The following is a 15,157-nucleotide window of genomic DNA, read 5'->3' as shown; positions in this document are numbered from 1 at the left end:
CTTTGCTGAGCTGTTCCGCGAGAAAACAAGCTTTAGCAATGGCGATGTCGAATGGTGCACACTCGGTAAGTAATCCTACAATTTTTTGTTTATAGCGTAGTTTATACGGATTATTTCCAAAAAATATATACGTATTTTGGAAATGTTGAGTCGGATTAGTCTAGAATCGATTAATTTTATGGAAGAAAACCTTTCAATCAGCCGTAGTCCGTAAACTTCACACGTGTCGGGCTGTGATTGGAAGGACTCGTAAGAAATCGGATTCCTAAAGAATGGAACATATCTATGATCTTATAGGGGGTTCGACTGTATAATAACAACCAAAATTTTGGGGAAATGATGGACCTCATAATATGCTTACCAGTAGATCTGATATACAATAGAATTCTTATCTAGGAATTGAATTCTCAGAATTCTGAATCTCAAAATCCTCTCCAAAATGTCAATCCCAAAATCTCAGGATTAGGTAGATACAAATCTTGGGATTTTGAGATTGACAATATGCATGGAAATAAAAAAATTTTTAAAAAAATATCACTTTTTATTCAATTATTTGAATAGCCATTCAAGGCTCAAGTTTAGTTAATTTGTGCTTAATTTTGTAACTGAACGGAAGGATCCAACTGCCTTTCATCTTTTCTCTCCACTGAACTAGTAAGCAGGCTGTCATTTTGTGAGATCAAGACTCTAAGAATTTTTACTTTTGAGATTAATAAAACATTAATTAGCAAGCCAAAAAATATTACAAGAACCCATATATAAAATTTTGCTTGGATATAGTTAATTAATATCATTATAAAAAAAAAATAAAATGATATCATGATAGTTTGACACAAAGCTATATCTATATTTATATTTACACATAAAATAAAAAAATAATTCACATTTTTTTTTTTTGGTTAATGCTTTATAACATAGATGTCTTATAGTATTTCATACAAATAAGTATGCAACCTTCTTTATCCACTAGGGTAGGGTTGTCCAACCTTTTTCCCTAATGGGCCAAATTAGAAATTTAGGTACATTCAGCAGGCCACAAAGGTACTTTATATAAATATATGCTTTTAAAAAGTTCCAAATGTGAATATCAAATTTTAATAACAAATATATATAATTACAAAAAATACTGTATTCATAGTAAAAAAAGAAATTATACTCACACAAAATAAAAATAAATTTAGTGCAATTTTTGACATTGCCTTCCTTTTATAATATTGTGAATATCTGCTTTTATGGTACTAATCTTAATTCTAAGAATGTTAGTTAAATGGGAATCACTCAACTTATTTCTTTCAGCGGTTTTGATGTTTTTCATGCACAAAAAGAATTGTTTACAACAGTATGTTATGCGTATAGGGTAGTACAGTTTTTTAGCACCAATTATGTCATTACAATATTAAAATGTATCCAGTGAAATGAGAATAATTTTTACGACATTACCAAAATAAATGAAAATGTACCAAAAAAATTAGGGTGCAGTGGGCCGCATAAAAATATTAAGTGGGCCTCAAGTTAGACATCCCTGCACTAGGGCATAGAATCTCTATAGTTTTTCTTATTCTAAATTGAGAAGTTTCAGGAGTTGTCCCTGATATATGAATTATTTGGTCTAGAATAAATCTTCACTGACAAACTCACTGGATTCTCATGAACAATCCTGGAGAAATTCATTAGCATCACCTGTTATGTATTTTATTTAACATCAAAATTCCTAATTCATAATTCTTTTAGTATTACTTCCTAATGACTTTATAATTTTCAGTGGTGTGCCATCCATGAAGTTATAGAAGTTCCACTTCACTTGTATTTTCTAAAATATAAATACATATTGTGTGATTATTTTCATATTTTAAAATACTTTGAATTACTTAAAATTAATATTTTATTATAACCGCATTATGGTTATTACAAATTTCTCTACATGTGAAAAACAATAATGAGATTGCTATTGTATTTTTGAATATAAATTTGTGTATGCATATTTTCAATGGAAGTGCCATATTGTTGAATAAGAGACAGCTTCCATGGCAAAAATATCTGAATTGTGTAAAGCAACCAGATTATAGGCATTCATGCATGTACTTTACAGAGCACCAATCTCTTGCGGTTTAGCTGGTGGATGCTGCACACCAAAATATCGTATAACACTTCCAATGATTCTATCCATCAGCCACTCGTAGGGAGCTATTTGACTAAGTGGATTGTTTTAAGAGTTAAAAAGTAAAGAATATTTTATGTTATTTTTATGCACATTTCTTTACAAAGCTATATTTAATTATAATTATATTGACAGATTTTCAGACATAAAACCTTTAGAATTTTTATCACTTTTAGATGTTAATAATTTTAAATATTATGAAAAACAATTTTCCAAAGCAAGTTTTAATTCTTTAAATTAAGTAAATTTTATGGAAAATTTTTATTTATCTAAATTACATTTTGAATTGTGGTATTTATGTTCATGTTGAGACTATATTGCAAGTACCTCTTAGACATAAGAAATATTAAAATTAATGATGATCTGAACAAAAAGAATTATATAATTTAATATCATTAATTTTTATGGTACCATCTACAAATGCATCTGTTGAGTGCAGTTTTTCAACCATGAAGTGAATTGATACATTTGCAAGGAACACTCAGTCAGAGGAAAGATTGTCGTCACTAGCATTGCTCTCAATAGAAAAAGAGCTTTTAAATATTTTGATGGAATCAACAAAAAACCATTTTTATGATAAAGTAATTAACAACTTTGGGGGAAAAGTTGCCAAATAGAGTTAATTTCTAAAAATAATAAAAACAAGTTCTTATATCTTTGTTTCATATCAATTATCTATTTTAGAATTAAAATAATAAACTGTTTATTTTTTAGTCATTTCCAGTATTTGTTTAAAATTTTTATGGAAACACAACTTCCCTACCATCAAATGTCACTGCATGCTACTGATAATTTTCAGAAATAAGAATAATAAATTCTGTGATCTCAGGACTGAAGAAATAAATCCCATAATCTTGGTATTGCAATGCTTATTTTTAACAAGATAACATACTGAAGATTTTTAGCAGTTGCTTGATGTCCTGTGTTAATCTTGTTGCAGACATCCCTTTTTATTTGAGTTATATAAAATATACATTGAAAGATATTATGATTAGTGTCTTGATGTGTGTGGTTTTATGTGTTCTTTCCAGTCTGTTGTAAATCATATTCATATCTCAGTTCTAGACTAGTAATATGTACGTTAAAGGTTGGTTTATGTGGCAGATATAAATCTAAAACTAGAATTTTTAGCTGAAAAGCTTATGGTTGACATATATGCCAGAATGTATGATGTTTTTAAATTATTAAGAAAGATAAGTGCTTAGATATGTTCAAAATTATTATATTATTAATCAAATCTAGTAAACACATTTAACTAAACCTTTAACTTCAAGTAACAAAAATTTTTAATGTTGGTTTAATGGAAGTTAAAGGTTTAGTTAAATGTGTTTATTAATTTGTTCCAGTACTGAGAAAGTAATTTTAATCAAGTCTAATAAATGTAATTGCTATTTGAATTATTTTTATTATATTGTATAGATTCATTCAATTTCCTTATAGTACATATAGCTAAAAAAAAAATATTAAAATAATATTTTTTCAACAGTGTAGTTTGTTTATTCAGAGCCAAAATTTATTTCAATGATTCATTATAAATTTTTTAATAAGAACAATAAATATGTTAAAAAGAATCCAATTCTGAAGTGTGCTTAATTTTAATACCATAAATCTTCATTCAATTATCCATGGGCGATCAGGTAAGGTTTTGAATTTAACTTTTATGGGAAAATGTTTCACTTAATCATCCATGGGCAATTATGTGGAAGTTTCATCCATTTCAGTCACACCCATTACAGAGTAGTGAAATGGATACTTGATCATACTAGATGTTTTCTACCATAAGTATTCCATTCAGTAGCAGACAAGATTAGAATTACCAAGTTTCTAATTCTTCCAAAATTTTTGTCTGTATATTATTATTATTTTTTCAATTTTATTTTTATATTCACTCCAAGACTGATCATATAAAAATGATTTTTTTTTTTTTGCATTAACTCAATAAGATTTTCATCATAAGTCACTATAACTTTTGAATGGAAAATGTATCCTGTTGGCTATTGTTTGATGACATCTATCCATAAGAATGATTTTGATATCCATAAATGTGTCATTACTAGGCAATGGTCTCAATGATCTATACAAATCCATTTTACTACATGAAATTATATAGCAGAAACTAGTCTTTATAGTACTATGGTACTAAAAGAAAAATGTTTCATTTAATTGCCCATGGGCAATTAAGTGAGTCTGTTTACATGGCTGAGGATTTATGATAACTATTTTAGCTAAATATATTACAGATATGTATTTATATAAATATATCTTTAATATAATGGTTTTCAAACATTTCTTAATATTAAGGATATTAATTTTATTAAAGTAGAAAATGTTACATCATTAATAATTTTGATATTATATCATGTATATGCATTTGGATAGATATCTAATTGAACAACAAAAAATTGCAAACTGATCAATAAACTATATGTAAATCCAGTTAGTATTTGGGATAGAAATGATCTGGAAATACTAGATCTGTTGTAATATACTGTATGTCTTCTTAATGCCCACATGTCAAAAAGCATAAAATTTAAATAAAATAAATTATCTGTTTATTGATTTAGATAACACAGTGCATTCTTGGTAATCTGAATTAATTATTATATTCAGATTAGTGAAAAGTTTGGAGCATTGACTCTATATATAAAGAAAAAAATTGAAAAGGACAATAGATGAACACATACATATATTTTGATATATACATTTATGTTAAGATGTGTAGTACATATTAATTTTACAAATTCAATGTTTTTAAAAAATTAATTCACAATTTATATTTGTTTTTGACTTTTAATTTAGCTTCAGAACAAACTTGGTTCAGATTAACACAATTTTGGATTAGGAGTCCACTGGATTAAAACAATATATTTTATTTGAAAGAACTAATTTTGTTTTGATTGTTTTATAAAGAATGTTTCTAGAAGACAAATTAATATTTAATTATGTGTTGGATTTAGTGGGTTACTTGGTTCACACCAGTGGCTGTGTACTATGCTGGACAAGAGTCAAGGCATAGCAACCAAAACAAAACTAAAATTAAACATGTGTGTCAGTGTCAGTGCCTGTATTCAGGAATTTCCTAACAATGTGGCATGTATTCAATATAGTGGCCTTCTGTAGTGTGATGTATGTGTTTCTATTCAATTGTAATGTTCCCAGGCTTTTGTGTACTGTGTGTGGTATCACACCTGTACAATAAGCATCCTTTCCATCCTCCACAGATGCCTTATTTCCTGGGCGAGTTCTGTGTACTTGCTAATTTTTTCAGTGCATGTGTTTTGTACAGTACATTGTGAGTATTTGGAATGGCTATGTCTATAATGTGTGTGATTTTATTGTGTTTGTCAATGAGTGTGATGTCTGGTCTGTTGTGGTAAATTGTTTTATCTGTGATTATGGCTCTGTTGTAGTACATTTTGTGCGTGTTGTTTTCTAATACTGTCTGTGGAATGTATTTGTAGTATGGTTCGTGAATGTCTACCAGTTTGTGTTTCTTTGCAAGCTCTTGGTGTATTATATTTGCTACTTGATTGTATCTGTGTAAATAATCTGTCTGTGCCAAGAGCTTGCACCCAGAAGTGATGTGTTGTATAGTTTCTGGCATGATTATTATTATTATTATTCTGTTTTTTGTGTTTAATAGTATAATTAAAAATGACAACTTTCACATACTGTCTAATATTTATATCAGACAGTATGTGAAAGAAATAGTCAACTTACTGCTCACAAAACTTAAGTTTGGTGGCTGCTTTATTCATTTAGAATCAGTCTGTGCTACATTTGGTGCTGGTCTTAGTTATGCTTGTGTTGTTGATGTTGGTGATCAAAAAACTTCAGTAGCTTGTGTAGAGGATGGTTTTTCACATAGAAATACAAAATTGTGCATGGAATATGGAGGGAGTGATATAACACAATTATTCTATTGGCTTTTTAAAAAATGTGGATTTCCTTATAAATTTAAGTCACAAAATTTTCAGTTATATTTCCATTAATTTTGATTAAGTTCATGATGATTTGTCTAATCTCCCAAAGTTTGATATTTCTGGCAATTAGATCACTATTTTTTAAAATCTGTTTGTCATTTGCTTTTATTATTTAAATCTTTACTGAGTGAATTTCATTCTGGAATATTTGTTAGTAAATTTATATAAATTTATGTTTTGAAATTATCTTCTTTAAGTTAATTAAATGAATTTTTTATATTGTAATATTAAATATTATTACAAGAAAGAATAAATAAAGTTTAAAATATAACAGAAAATATTAATTTATAGCATGTTTTTATTTGCATTTGAAATAATATAACATAAAAGCAATCAAAATGTTGCAATTAATCATTTCACAATAAATATATATATATATATAATTTTTTATAATTCACTACATTTTTATAAAGTCATAATGAATATATTAGCACTGTTTGTATGAAAATTGCAGATAAAGAAACATTTTCATATATAAACCAGTATTTACAAATTTTCTTATATTTCAGTATTTCATATATAAACCTTTTTAAAACTGTTGAAAAAAAACAGCTTAAAATAGATCTTCAGAATGATACAGTAATTTACTTCAAGAAAATAGCAGTATTAAGGAGTTGTCCATTAATTACACGTACAGTTTTTGAGGTACTTTTAACTCTCCTTCCTGTTGTGTACAGTGATGTACCTTTAGCAAATTTTTATCCTTTCAATTATGTTTACAACAGTTCACAGACCTTCTGATATTGAAGAAATGATTTTAAAAAGTTATGAAAATATTTTCTGATAGTTTATTCACATGATTAGTAAGTGAGCTTATAAGAACAAATTTGAATGCCACTAATATCACTAAAAAAGGACCATGCAGCCCACAAAAATACTTTGACCCTTCCTTCCCCTTAATGCACTTTTTACAAACCCATTTCTCCCCTTAAACTGTATACATAATTAATGGGTGCCACCTAAGAAAAATGCTCTATTAGTTGAAATTTTTTAAGTATATTAATTTTTATTAAGAATCATTTTGCTGAAGTTTTCTGTTATGGAAATATTCCATTAATATATTGAGTTTTTGATTCAATAGACATAGGATTGGATACATATTGCAAAGAAGCATTTGAATAAGTATCTGAATTTGAATCACCAAGCATGTTTGGATTTTCTACTACATAATACAGTTTGTTTCCTATTCCTTCACCAGTATTCATTTCAGTAATTATATCAGATTCATTGGTTTGTGCTGAATATGAAATATTGTCTTTATGTTTTATTTTATAAAAAATCATTACTACCAAAATGGTAAGTATTACACATACAAGAACCACACAAGCTATTACAATGCTATTTGTGATCTTTTCTTTTGAAGTTTTTTGTGTAATAAGTTCTTTAAATGTTGGAACACTTGTTAAAGTTTCCATTTTATAAATATTTGTTGACAAATCAGTTGTATAATTTTTTAATTTGTAACCTGTATTTACTACTTCATAACTGTTATCATTTGAGATTTTTCCATTTTCTAAAGTTGTAAAATTATCTGATGCAACTGGTTTTATTGTTGTGTTATAACCTTTGATAGTAACTTGAGATGGGTATCGTTTTTGATGTATTGTTGTTATTTCTGTAGAAATTGTTGGGTTTTCACTTATAAAATCTTTTCTATTTAGAAAAATGATTTGTTTATTTTTCATAACAGGTGGAGATGCACATAAAATACTTTGTTTTTCATAGAAAGTCACACTTGTTTCTGTTTTTATCCATTGGATTAGCCAAAGAATATTTTGATCACATTCCCATATATTTTCATTTAACTTAATCATTTTTAGGTTAGGAAAAAAAGAAGGGAAATCTTGACGTAAATTTTTTAAGTTATTGCTTCGAAGATTTAACTGCTGAACATTTTTAAGATTTTTAAGGATTTCAGTGGAATTTACTATTATTTTTGTTATTTCTGGACTGTCATATAGATCTAAATTGATTAGATTTTTAAGAGGATAAAATAAGCCATTTTCTAAAATAGTTTTAGATTTAGTTCTTGCTAAATGCAATGTAGACAATTTTGTTAATGGCAGGAAACATTTAGATTCTATTTTTTTAATATTATTTTGAGAAATATCCAATGTTTCTAAAGATGTTAAATTAGCAAATAATCCATCAGTTAAAATTGTTATCAAATTAGCCTGCAGATCTAAATGCTGCAAATTTTTCAGATCATAAAATGCACTCTTAGAAATATTTTCTATTTTGTTTCTTTGTAAAAACAATTGCTCTAATTCGATCAAACCTCGAAAGCTGTAATTAGGCAGACTGATTAAATGATTTTCTTCGATATAAAGCGATCTAAGACTTGAAGGTAGATTCGATGGTACATTTGTTAATTTGTTACCGTTTAACCAAAGTCTCATCAAGTAGTTTTGATTTGAAAAAGAGTTATTTTCAATTTCAGTTATATTATTATCGTCCAAAACAAGTAAACCTAAATAAATATAACTGTCAAATTCACCTCGATGTATTACTGTTAAATTATTTTTGGCCAATCGAAGATCTCTCACGTATCTTTTAAGACCTTGCGGAACACTGTCTATGCCAATTCGAGATAAATCAATATATTGAAGTCTTGTACTATAAAAAGTTAAGAGAGGAAACTTCATAAGAGGATTATTGCTGAGTATTAAATGAGCTAAACTTCTTAGATATTGAAAAGTTTCGTTGTGAATATAGTTTATCTTATTAGAATCTAGATTCAAATATTGTACCTTATTTAATCCGGTAAAACTGTTTTCTGTTAGTCGAGATAGTTCATTGGCTCGAAGATTTAATTGTTCCAACTCTCCGAGATATTGGAATGCTTTTTCAATATCAAGCAGTTTATTTGATGAAATATCGAGGTAACGTAGCTGTCTTAGCCCTTCGAAAATGCCTTCTGTCAAACTGGAAAGTAGATTTTGATTCATTTCCAATCGAGATAAATTTTTCAATGCATTAAATGCTCCAGCCTCTATAGTAGTAGTTTGCATTTGTTGCAGTTTCAGTTCTCGCAGGTGTATCAAATCTTTAAAATCCTCGACAGAGAGAATATTTAACAAAAAATTCCGTAGTTCTAGTTTGACAGCCGTCTCCGGTAAATCTTGTGGGATTGACCATAATCCATCACCTACACAAACTACGTATTGTATATTATCATCACAGAAACAAATATCGGGACATTCGGTGTTCGAGAACGTCAAATTAAGAAATAATGAGAGAAAAACAAATAATATTCCCTTAATATCCATTAGAATACTGGTTTAAACAACTACTCGTTTGACTAATTTACTCCTAGTCTATTTCCCGTATTGGCATTATCTCCGGAAATAAGTTGTGATTCCGTTATTACAAACTTTGATTTATAGTTTATTATGTCGAAATAGAAGAAAATAAATGAGGATATATCAAATTATTGTTATAAAAATTTATAAATGGAATAATGCTGAAATTTTAGGAGTTAATCTTGTTTTTAATTTACTTAATTAATCTGAATTCGTCCAAGTATATTAATGTTAACGTTTAGTGGAAACATTCGACGACCTTGATCGTAGATATACTTCATATACATTTAATTTATACGTTTAAATTATATATATTATATATTCAATTAAGTCGCATAAATTAAAATTTCTTTTATATTATTTCAGATTTAGGTGATAATGCCAATCAAAAGGACGTACAAGGTATTCATGAAAACCATACTTAATATTTGTTATATATTTTAATAATTATTAGTTATTAAATGTTATTAGAAATAACATTTCTTTTTATTTTCAGAATTTGAAGATAATATGACGGAAGAAGGTATGTTTAATTATCAGTTACCATAATAATGTTGTTTACATTATCACCATAACAGTAAATAATTTAATTGTAGGACGATTATTAATTTAAGTATTAAAAATATAATTCTAGATTAATTTTTTGGGCGTTATAGAATACTTTTTAAAACTTTATAGATTTGTTTTGCATACTTGAAAGATTTATCATATAGGATAAACATTAGTAAATTCGTGATAAAATTAATTATTGTTTAAATGGAAATGTTAACTATACTATTAAAGGAATCATACTCTCAAGATAACAGCATTGCTTTTTGTCATTGTGAATATATTTATATCGTAGTTTTCTAGGAGTATATTTTTTGTGTTGCATACAGATGATTATTTCGTGATAATACATTGCTAATTTCGTGAGAGGATACTTTAGCCTATATATTGGGTTGCAATTTGAAAAAATTATAGATCTATAAATTCCCACTATCGTCTGTCTGTTTCTGTCCTTCCTTAATCGCGAGAACGGAGTTGAATAGATGAAAGACGAGAACAGATGTGGAAAGCCTAGGGAAAGGAGGCCCCGATTAATTATATAGGGACCTCCGGTGCGAACTGGAAGTCATGTTATTTTAATTCAAAAATTTTTCCCTTAAAGGAGTTAGATAGGTGACCGGCAAGACACTACTAATTTGAAGTGGAAAGCATATATTTTAAATTAAATAAATTTAAAATGTCATTAAAAATTTTAGCCCAGCGTTGTGACGATGTCACAATAAATAATTTTTCACATTGACGATATTTTGATGCATTTCGAATAGTAATTTCGCGCTATATTGGTTATTTTGTCGTTCTTTTTTTGGACCTAAAACGTATGGCAGATACTCAGGATATATTCAACTAACATTATCAATAAATTACATGTATTATTATTTTACTTTTCTAACGACGATAATTAATTATTGAATAGTACTTGTGTTGATGTCTAGAATTTCACTACCAAAGCTAAGAATGTTGTTGAAAGAGCTAAGAAAATTTAAACACACAATACTAAAAAAAAAATAATAATCACGAGTTTAAACATATCTCCAGTTCTTAGTTTATTGAAATATCAAAGAATAATTCACTTACCATCAATATTTTGTTTGTAAATTTAAGATAAAACTAGTCTCCTCAACACTTCTACAAATTTCCAATTTTTTGTTCTTACAATAGAGATCTTTTTGCTAACACTTATAAAATGACTGTTTACTCAAACAAACAAAAAATTTTCAAATTTAATATACAGGGTGGTAAAGAAAGTCGCTTAATACCTCTGCTACAGAATATAGAATGTATAGTACCGTTGATTTGAATTTAGAATGTAAAGTTAATTTGCTCGTATCAAGAATACATTAGACCAAGGGGGAAACAGATTGATGTACGTTACACCGGCCGTGCGTGTAACACATATCAATCTGTTTCCTCTTGGTCTAATGTGTTCTTGATACGAGCAAATTAACTTTACATTCTAAATTCAAATCAACGGTACTATACATTCTATATTCTGTAGCAGGGGTGTTAAGCGACTTTCTTTACAACTCTGTATTCCACACTATCTGCGAACAAAATTTCAAATCTCATCTTACACTACTTATTTGATGAAGATGAATTTAAAAAGTATCACTAAATTATCAGTATCACGGAATTAAATTTTGTGCAGATTATGCTAATTAAATGTTTTATATAAGATTTTTAATATTAATTTTTATTTATCGGTAATATGTAAAACTTGATTTAAATAAGGACGAATCGATAACCAGCCAGGGCAATATTCCATGCTATTTCTTTTGCCTTGTTATTTATTGATCCATCTCTATAGATATAATGATTTCAGACAATTCCGTTTATCAGTCGTAAATCTTGTTAACTCATTAATTAATTAATTAATAAGATTTAAAAAGACACACACAAATAGTAATGTGGTATCATTAATACCGAAAATGTAACTGCGTAAGCACGAGAAGTGGAGATAAGCAAGAGCAGTTTCGAGAAATTGTCAAAGGATTACAGAGAAGTGTGCGACAATTGCTTGTTTAATTATGTTGTAGTTGTTGTTTATAGGAGTGATTTACTTATAAGTACTGTACATAGAAGAAACATGAAAGGAGTACTAATTTATTATAGAATAAGTTATGATTGTATAATATATATAACACGTTGATAACTTTTATTATAACTTTTAAATAAAAGTCTGTTAATATGATACGAGAACAGAATTTGAGAATATCAGATTGAGCTTGTAATAACATTCACTTATTAAAATATTTTCGTAATTTCATACTTTCACCATCGAGAAATTTATTTATCTATTTATTTATTTATTCCGGAAAAAATTTCCTCGAAATTCATTTGTTCGGTTTAAAAAACAAGAAGAAAATATTTGAACACGGGGACTTTATCATGACATATATTGAAGGTACGGACATTTTATAGAACGGCCTAGAAATAATAAATCTCATTAAAAATTTAATTTGATGTTTGAAAGTTTAGAAGACAAAACAAATGAGCGATATAACCGATAATTATCCTCCAGTTTTGTCTATTCTCGGTCTCGATGCCATCTTGCTTTTTTGTGAGTTATATTTCATATAATGATAGTTTCAAGGTCTATGCACTAACAAGTTTTAACTGAAAGTTATATCTAATATATACAGGATGAAGGTTAAATAAAATTATTAGCAACAAAATTTTTACAAATGAAATAAAACTAGGTATTGTATTTATTCTTCGTGTAAGCCTAATATAATTGATTTTAATCTTTTTTTTTTGTTCAGGAAAAAGTACTTAATTTAATCGAAACGAATAAATATTCGTTCATCCTGTCAAATGGTTATTGAGAACTATTAATAAATTGCTACTTTAATTCAACAGGAAATTGTAAAGAATTTTATATGCTCAGTCTCACACGGAGATACTCAAAAATGCATTTCACGGATTTCGATGAGCTTTCGTGTGGTTATTCTGGGGCTCTAAAAAGTGTCCCCTTAAAGTAATAGATTTTACTTTCGCGTTTTATTCGAGAAAATTGCGATTTTAAGATACTACGACGAATCGCTTTCGGACCCAGGAAATCGGTAGATACTGAAAAACAAGTAATTTTTATGTAGTACAGTATTATTATTCATTCCAACCAAAACTCGAACGTTTGATAGTCGACAGTTGGAAGAGCACTCGTCCACGGATTCTATACTCGTATATACTCGAAACTTTTTGTTTTTCTTTTTTTAATTCGGTTATTTTTATTTTTCACTATCAACTACGATGATTTTAGAGTAATATTGTTTCAGCCAAATAATTTACTTGCAAACGAGGAGTATAATTAGGAAAGTAGTGAATAATTATATAGGCCCTATATTGATAGTTCTTATTAGTTCACAACGCTCTCTGGAAAAATTTTTACACATACTGATGGTAAGCATGCAAATCATATTGCCTTCCTATACCATAAGCACCAAATAAATGTAGGAACCATGCTGCAACAACACTTACTGTTCTTGTTACCGTTAGAATTCACATCATTAATATTTAGAAAAGTACGTTTTTCTGTTTTCAATTATGAAAGATATTGTACAAGGTGCACGACAGCATGACGTTAAAGATAGGTGCCGATAACTGATGCATACCGGTACATGAATTTCTATAGAATGCGCTCGGTTGTGGAGCTCTCGATTTTCTAGGAGAAGTGTCGGATTGGTGTGGAGTTTCGCTATTAAATATTTCAACTGCCTAAAGCGGTAAACATCATGTGACACAGTGCGTACACGTGGAAGGTATAACTTTCACAGTCTAAATAGGCACCCACGAAAGTCGTACCTGCTCATATCTGTCCATTTCATGAATCGAGTACAAGGCAAAAACTTATATAAAATTATACTTCTTGTAGGTAAGTAAATTATTCGGCTGATTATAATATTAGCTCGAAAGTTATCGTAGGTTATAGTGAGCAATAAAGAGTGACAGTGAAATAGACACACTTTTCTGAGCTTCTCCTTGTCAGATTATTTTAAACTAATTTTATTATATCATTTTTATCAAATTATTGGCAGTTTTAAATTAATTGATGGATTCATGTCATTAATAATTGTTGATAACCATTTTAATTAAAAAAAAGTGTTCAGTTGAATAAAAATTGTTTTCAAAACACAATGGACTCACTAAATAGAAGAAGCACTTGCTTGTAATATGAGCAATGCTGTTGATTTTTCTTACTTGAAATTTTAATTTTTACTTGCCAATCAAAACATTAGAAATTACATGAGGTTTTGAATTATACGATTATTATTAGGAAAATTTATAAATATAAGTTTTCTTTAAAATCAGATTCATAGCCCTATAGGACTCTGACAGCCTTAATAGTTTATTATAAAGAAAATATCAATTAGACAGTCTGTAGCGTCTCAAAGGATTTTGAGCGATACGCGAAAATTAGTTTAAAAAATTACATTTTATAGTCATTTTAAAATAAACTAATAATTTTTGTTGTTAATATTGAATTTTCCGCTATAAGTACAGAATCGCTTAAGTGTTGATATTTGTAAATTATACACAATTCAAATCATTTTTATAAATGTATGTATTTTATACAAGCGTTGTTTAATTCTGTTTTTAGTTATTTAAAGTTAAGATATTTTATTTAATTTATTTTGATAATTGAAGAATTAAAGTTTTATTCTGTGTGAAAAAATATATACATTAAGGCAGAAAATCTTGTTTAGGCAGGGTTTCGTTTTGGACATGTTTTACTGTATTTGTTTTTTAGATAAATTTTTTTCATTTATAAAAATTTTCTATCAAAGCAATCTCTGATAAAAAAAGAAATTAGAAGTCAGAATACGCTTTGGATTGAGAATGCATATGTTACTGTCGGATATCTGGCGAATGTCATAATTCACACAGTCGTTTCATGTATGTGTTACCGCTAAAGCTCGAAATCCGTTAATGTGTACATTACCTAGCTAATCTGCAGATTAACTAGGGTGATCCGTTAAAGCTGCGAAAATTGTTCAATTTCTCAAATTACCTAGGTAATCTGCGAATTAACGGCTTCCGTATCGTTAAAGTTCAAAAGTTTGTTTCTTTCACTTCCTTTCCCCACTCCTTCTTTTTACGTAGATAAATTTAAATCCTAGAATGCAAGCAAGCACCGAATTGGTGAGTAAAATCAAGAAAAGATTCTTCGC

The 15,157-nt window shown here is 28.2% G+C and overlaps 2 protein-coding genes across 10 annotated transcripts in view; one reads left to right on the top strand and one right to left on the bottom strand.

Moving 5' to 3' along the window:
• LOC111642157 (chondroadherin-like protein) overlaps positions 1 to 9,693 on the bottom strand; it is an 18,172-nt gene extending 8,479 nt beyond the window's left edge. The window contains exons 1-2 of one of the 3 annotated variants that reach the window (XM_023388442.1): positions 8,892 to 9,693; positions 1,245 to 1,810 (exon numbers count right to left, since the gene is read on the bottom strand). In XM_023388442.1, the coding sequence (XP_023244210.1) occupies positions 1,712 to 1,810; positions 8,892 to 9,410 (618 nt within the window). In that variant the 5' untranslated portion in view covers positions 9,411 to 9,693 and the 3' untranslated portion in view covers positions 1,245 to 1,711. Of the gene's footprint in view, positions 1 to 1,244; positions 1,811 to 6,626 lie in introns of those variants that run through there. The other 2 variants (XM_023388443.1, XM_023388441.1) reach the window with 2 other exon arrangements.
• LOC111642155 (protein timeless homolog) overlaps positions 1 to 15,157 on the top strand; it is a 127,067-nt gene that overhangs the window by 70,488 nt on the left and 41,422 nt on the right. For all 7 annotated transcript variants that reach the window (XM_023388432.1, XM_023388436.1, XM_023388433.1 and 4 more), the window contains 2 exons: positions 9,810 to 9,845; positions 9,940 to 9,966. In XM_023388432.1, the coding sequence (XP_023244200.1) occupies positions 9,810 to 9,845; positions 9,940 to 9,966 (63 nt within the window). The remainder of the gene's footprint in view (positions 1 to 9,809; positions 9,846 to 9,939; positions 9,967 to 15,157) is intronic.

Source organism: Centruroides sculpturatus, unplaced genomic scaffold (assembly GCF_000671375.1).
Source record: "Centruroides sculpturatus isolate CEXI.00-Female unplaced genomic scaffold, Cexi_2.0 scaffold1525, whole genome shotgun sequence".
Lineage (NCBI taxonomy): Eukaryota > Metazoa > Arthropoda > Arachnida > Scorpiones > Buthidae > Centruroides > Centruroides sculpturatus.
This window is presented reverse-complemented; position numbering and strand designations above follow the sequence as displayed.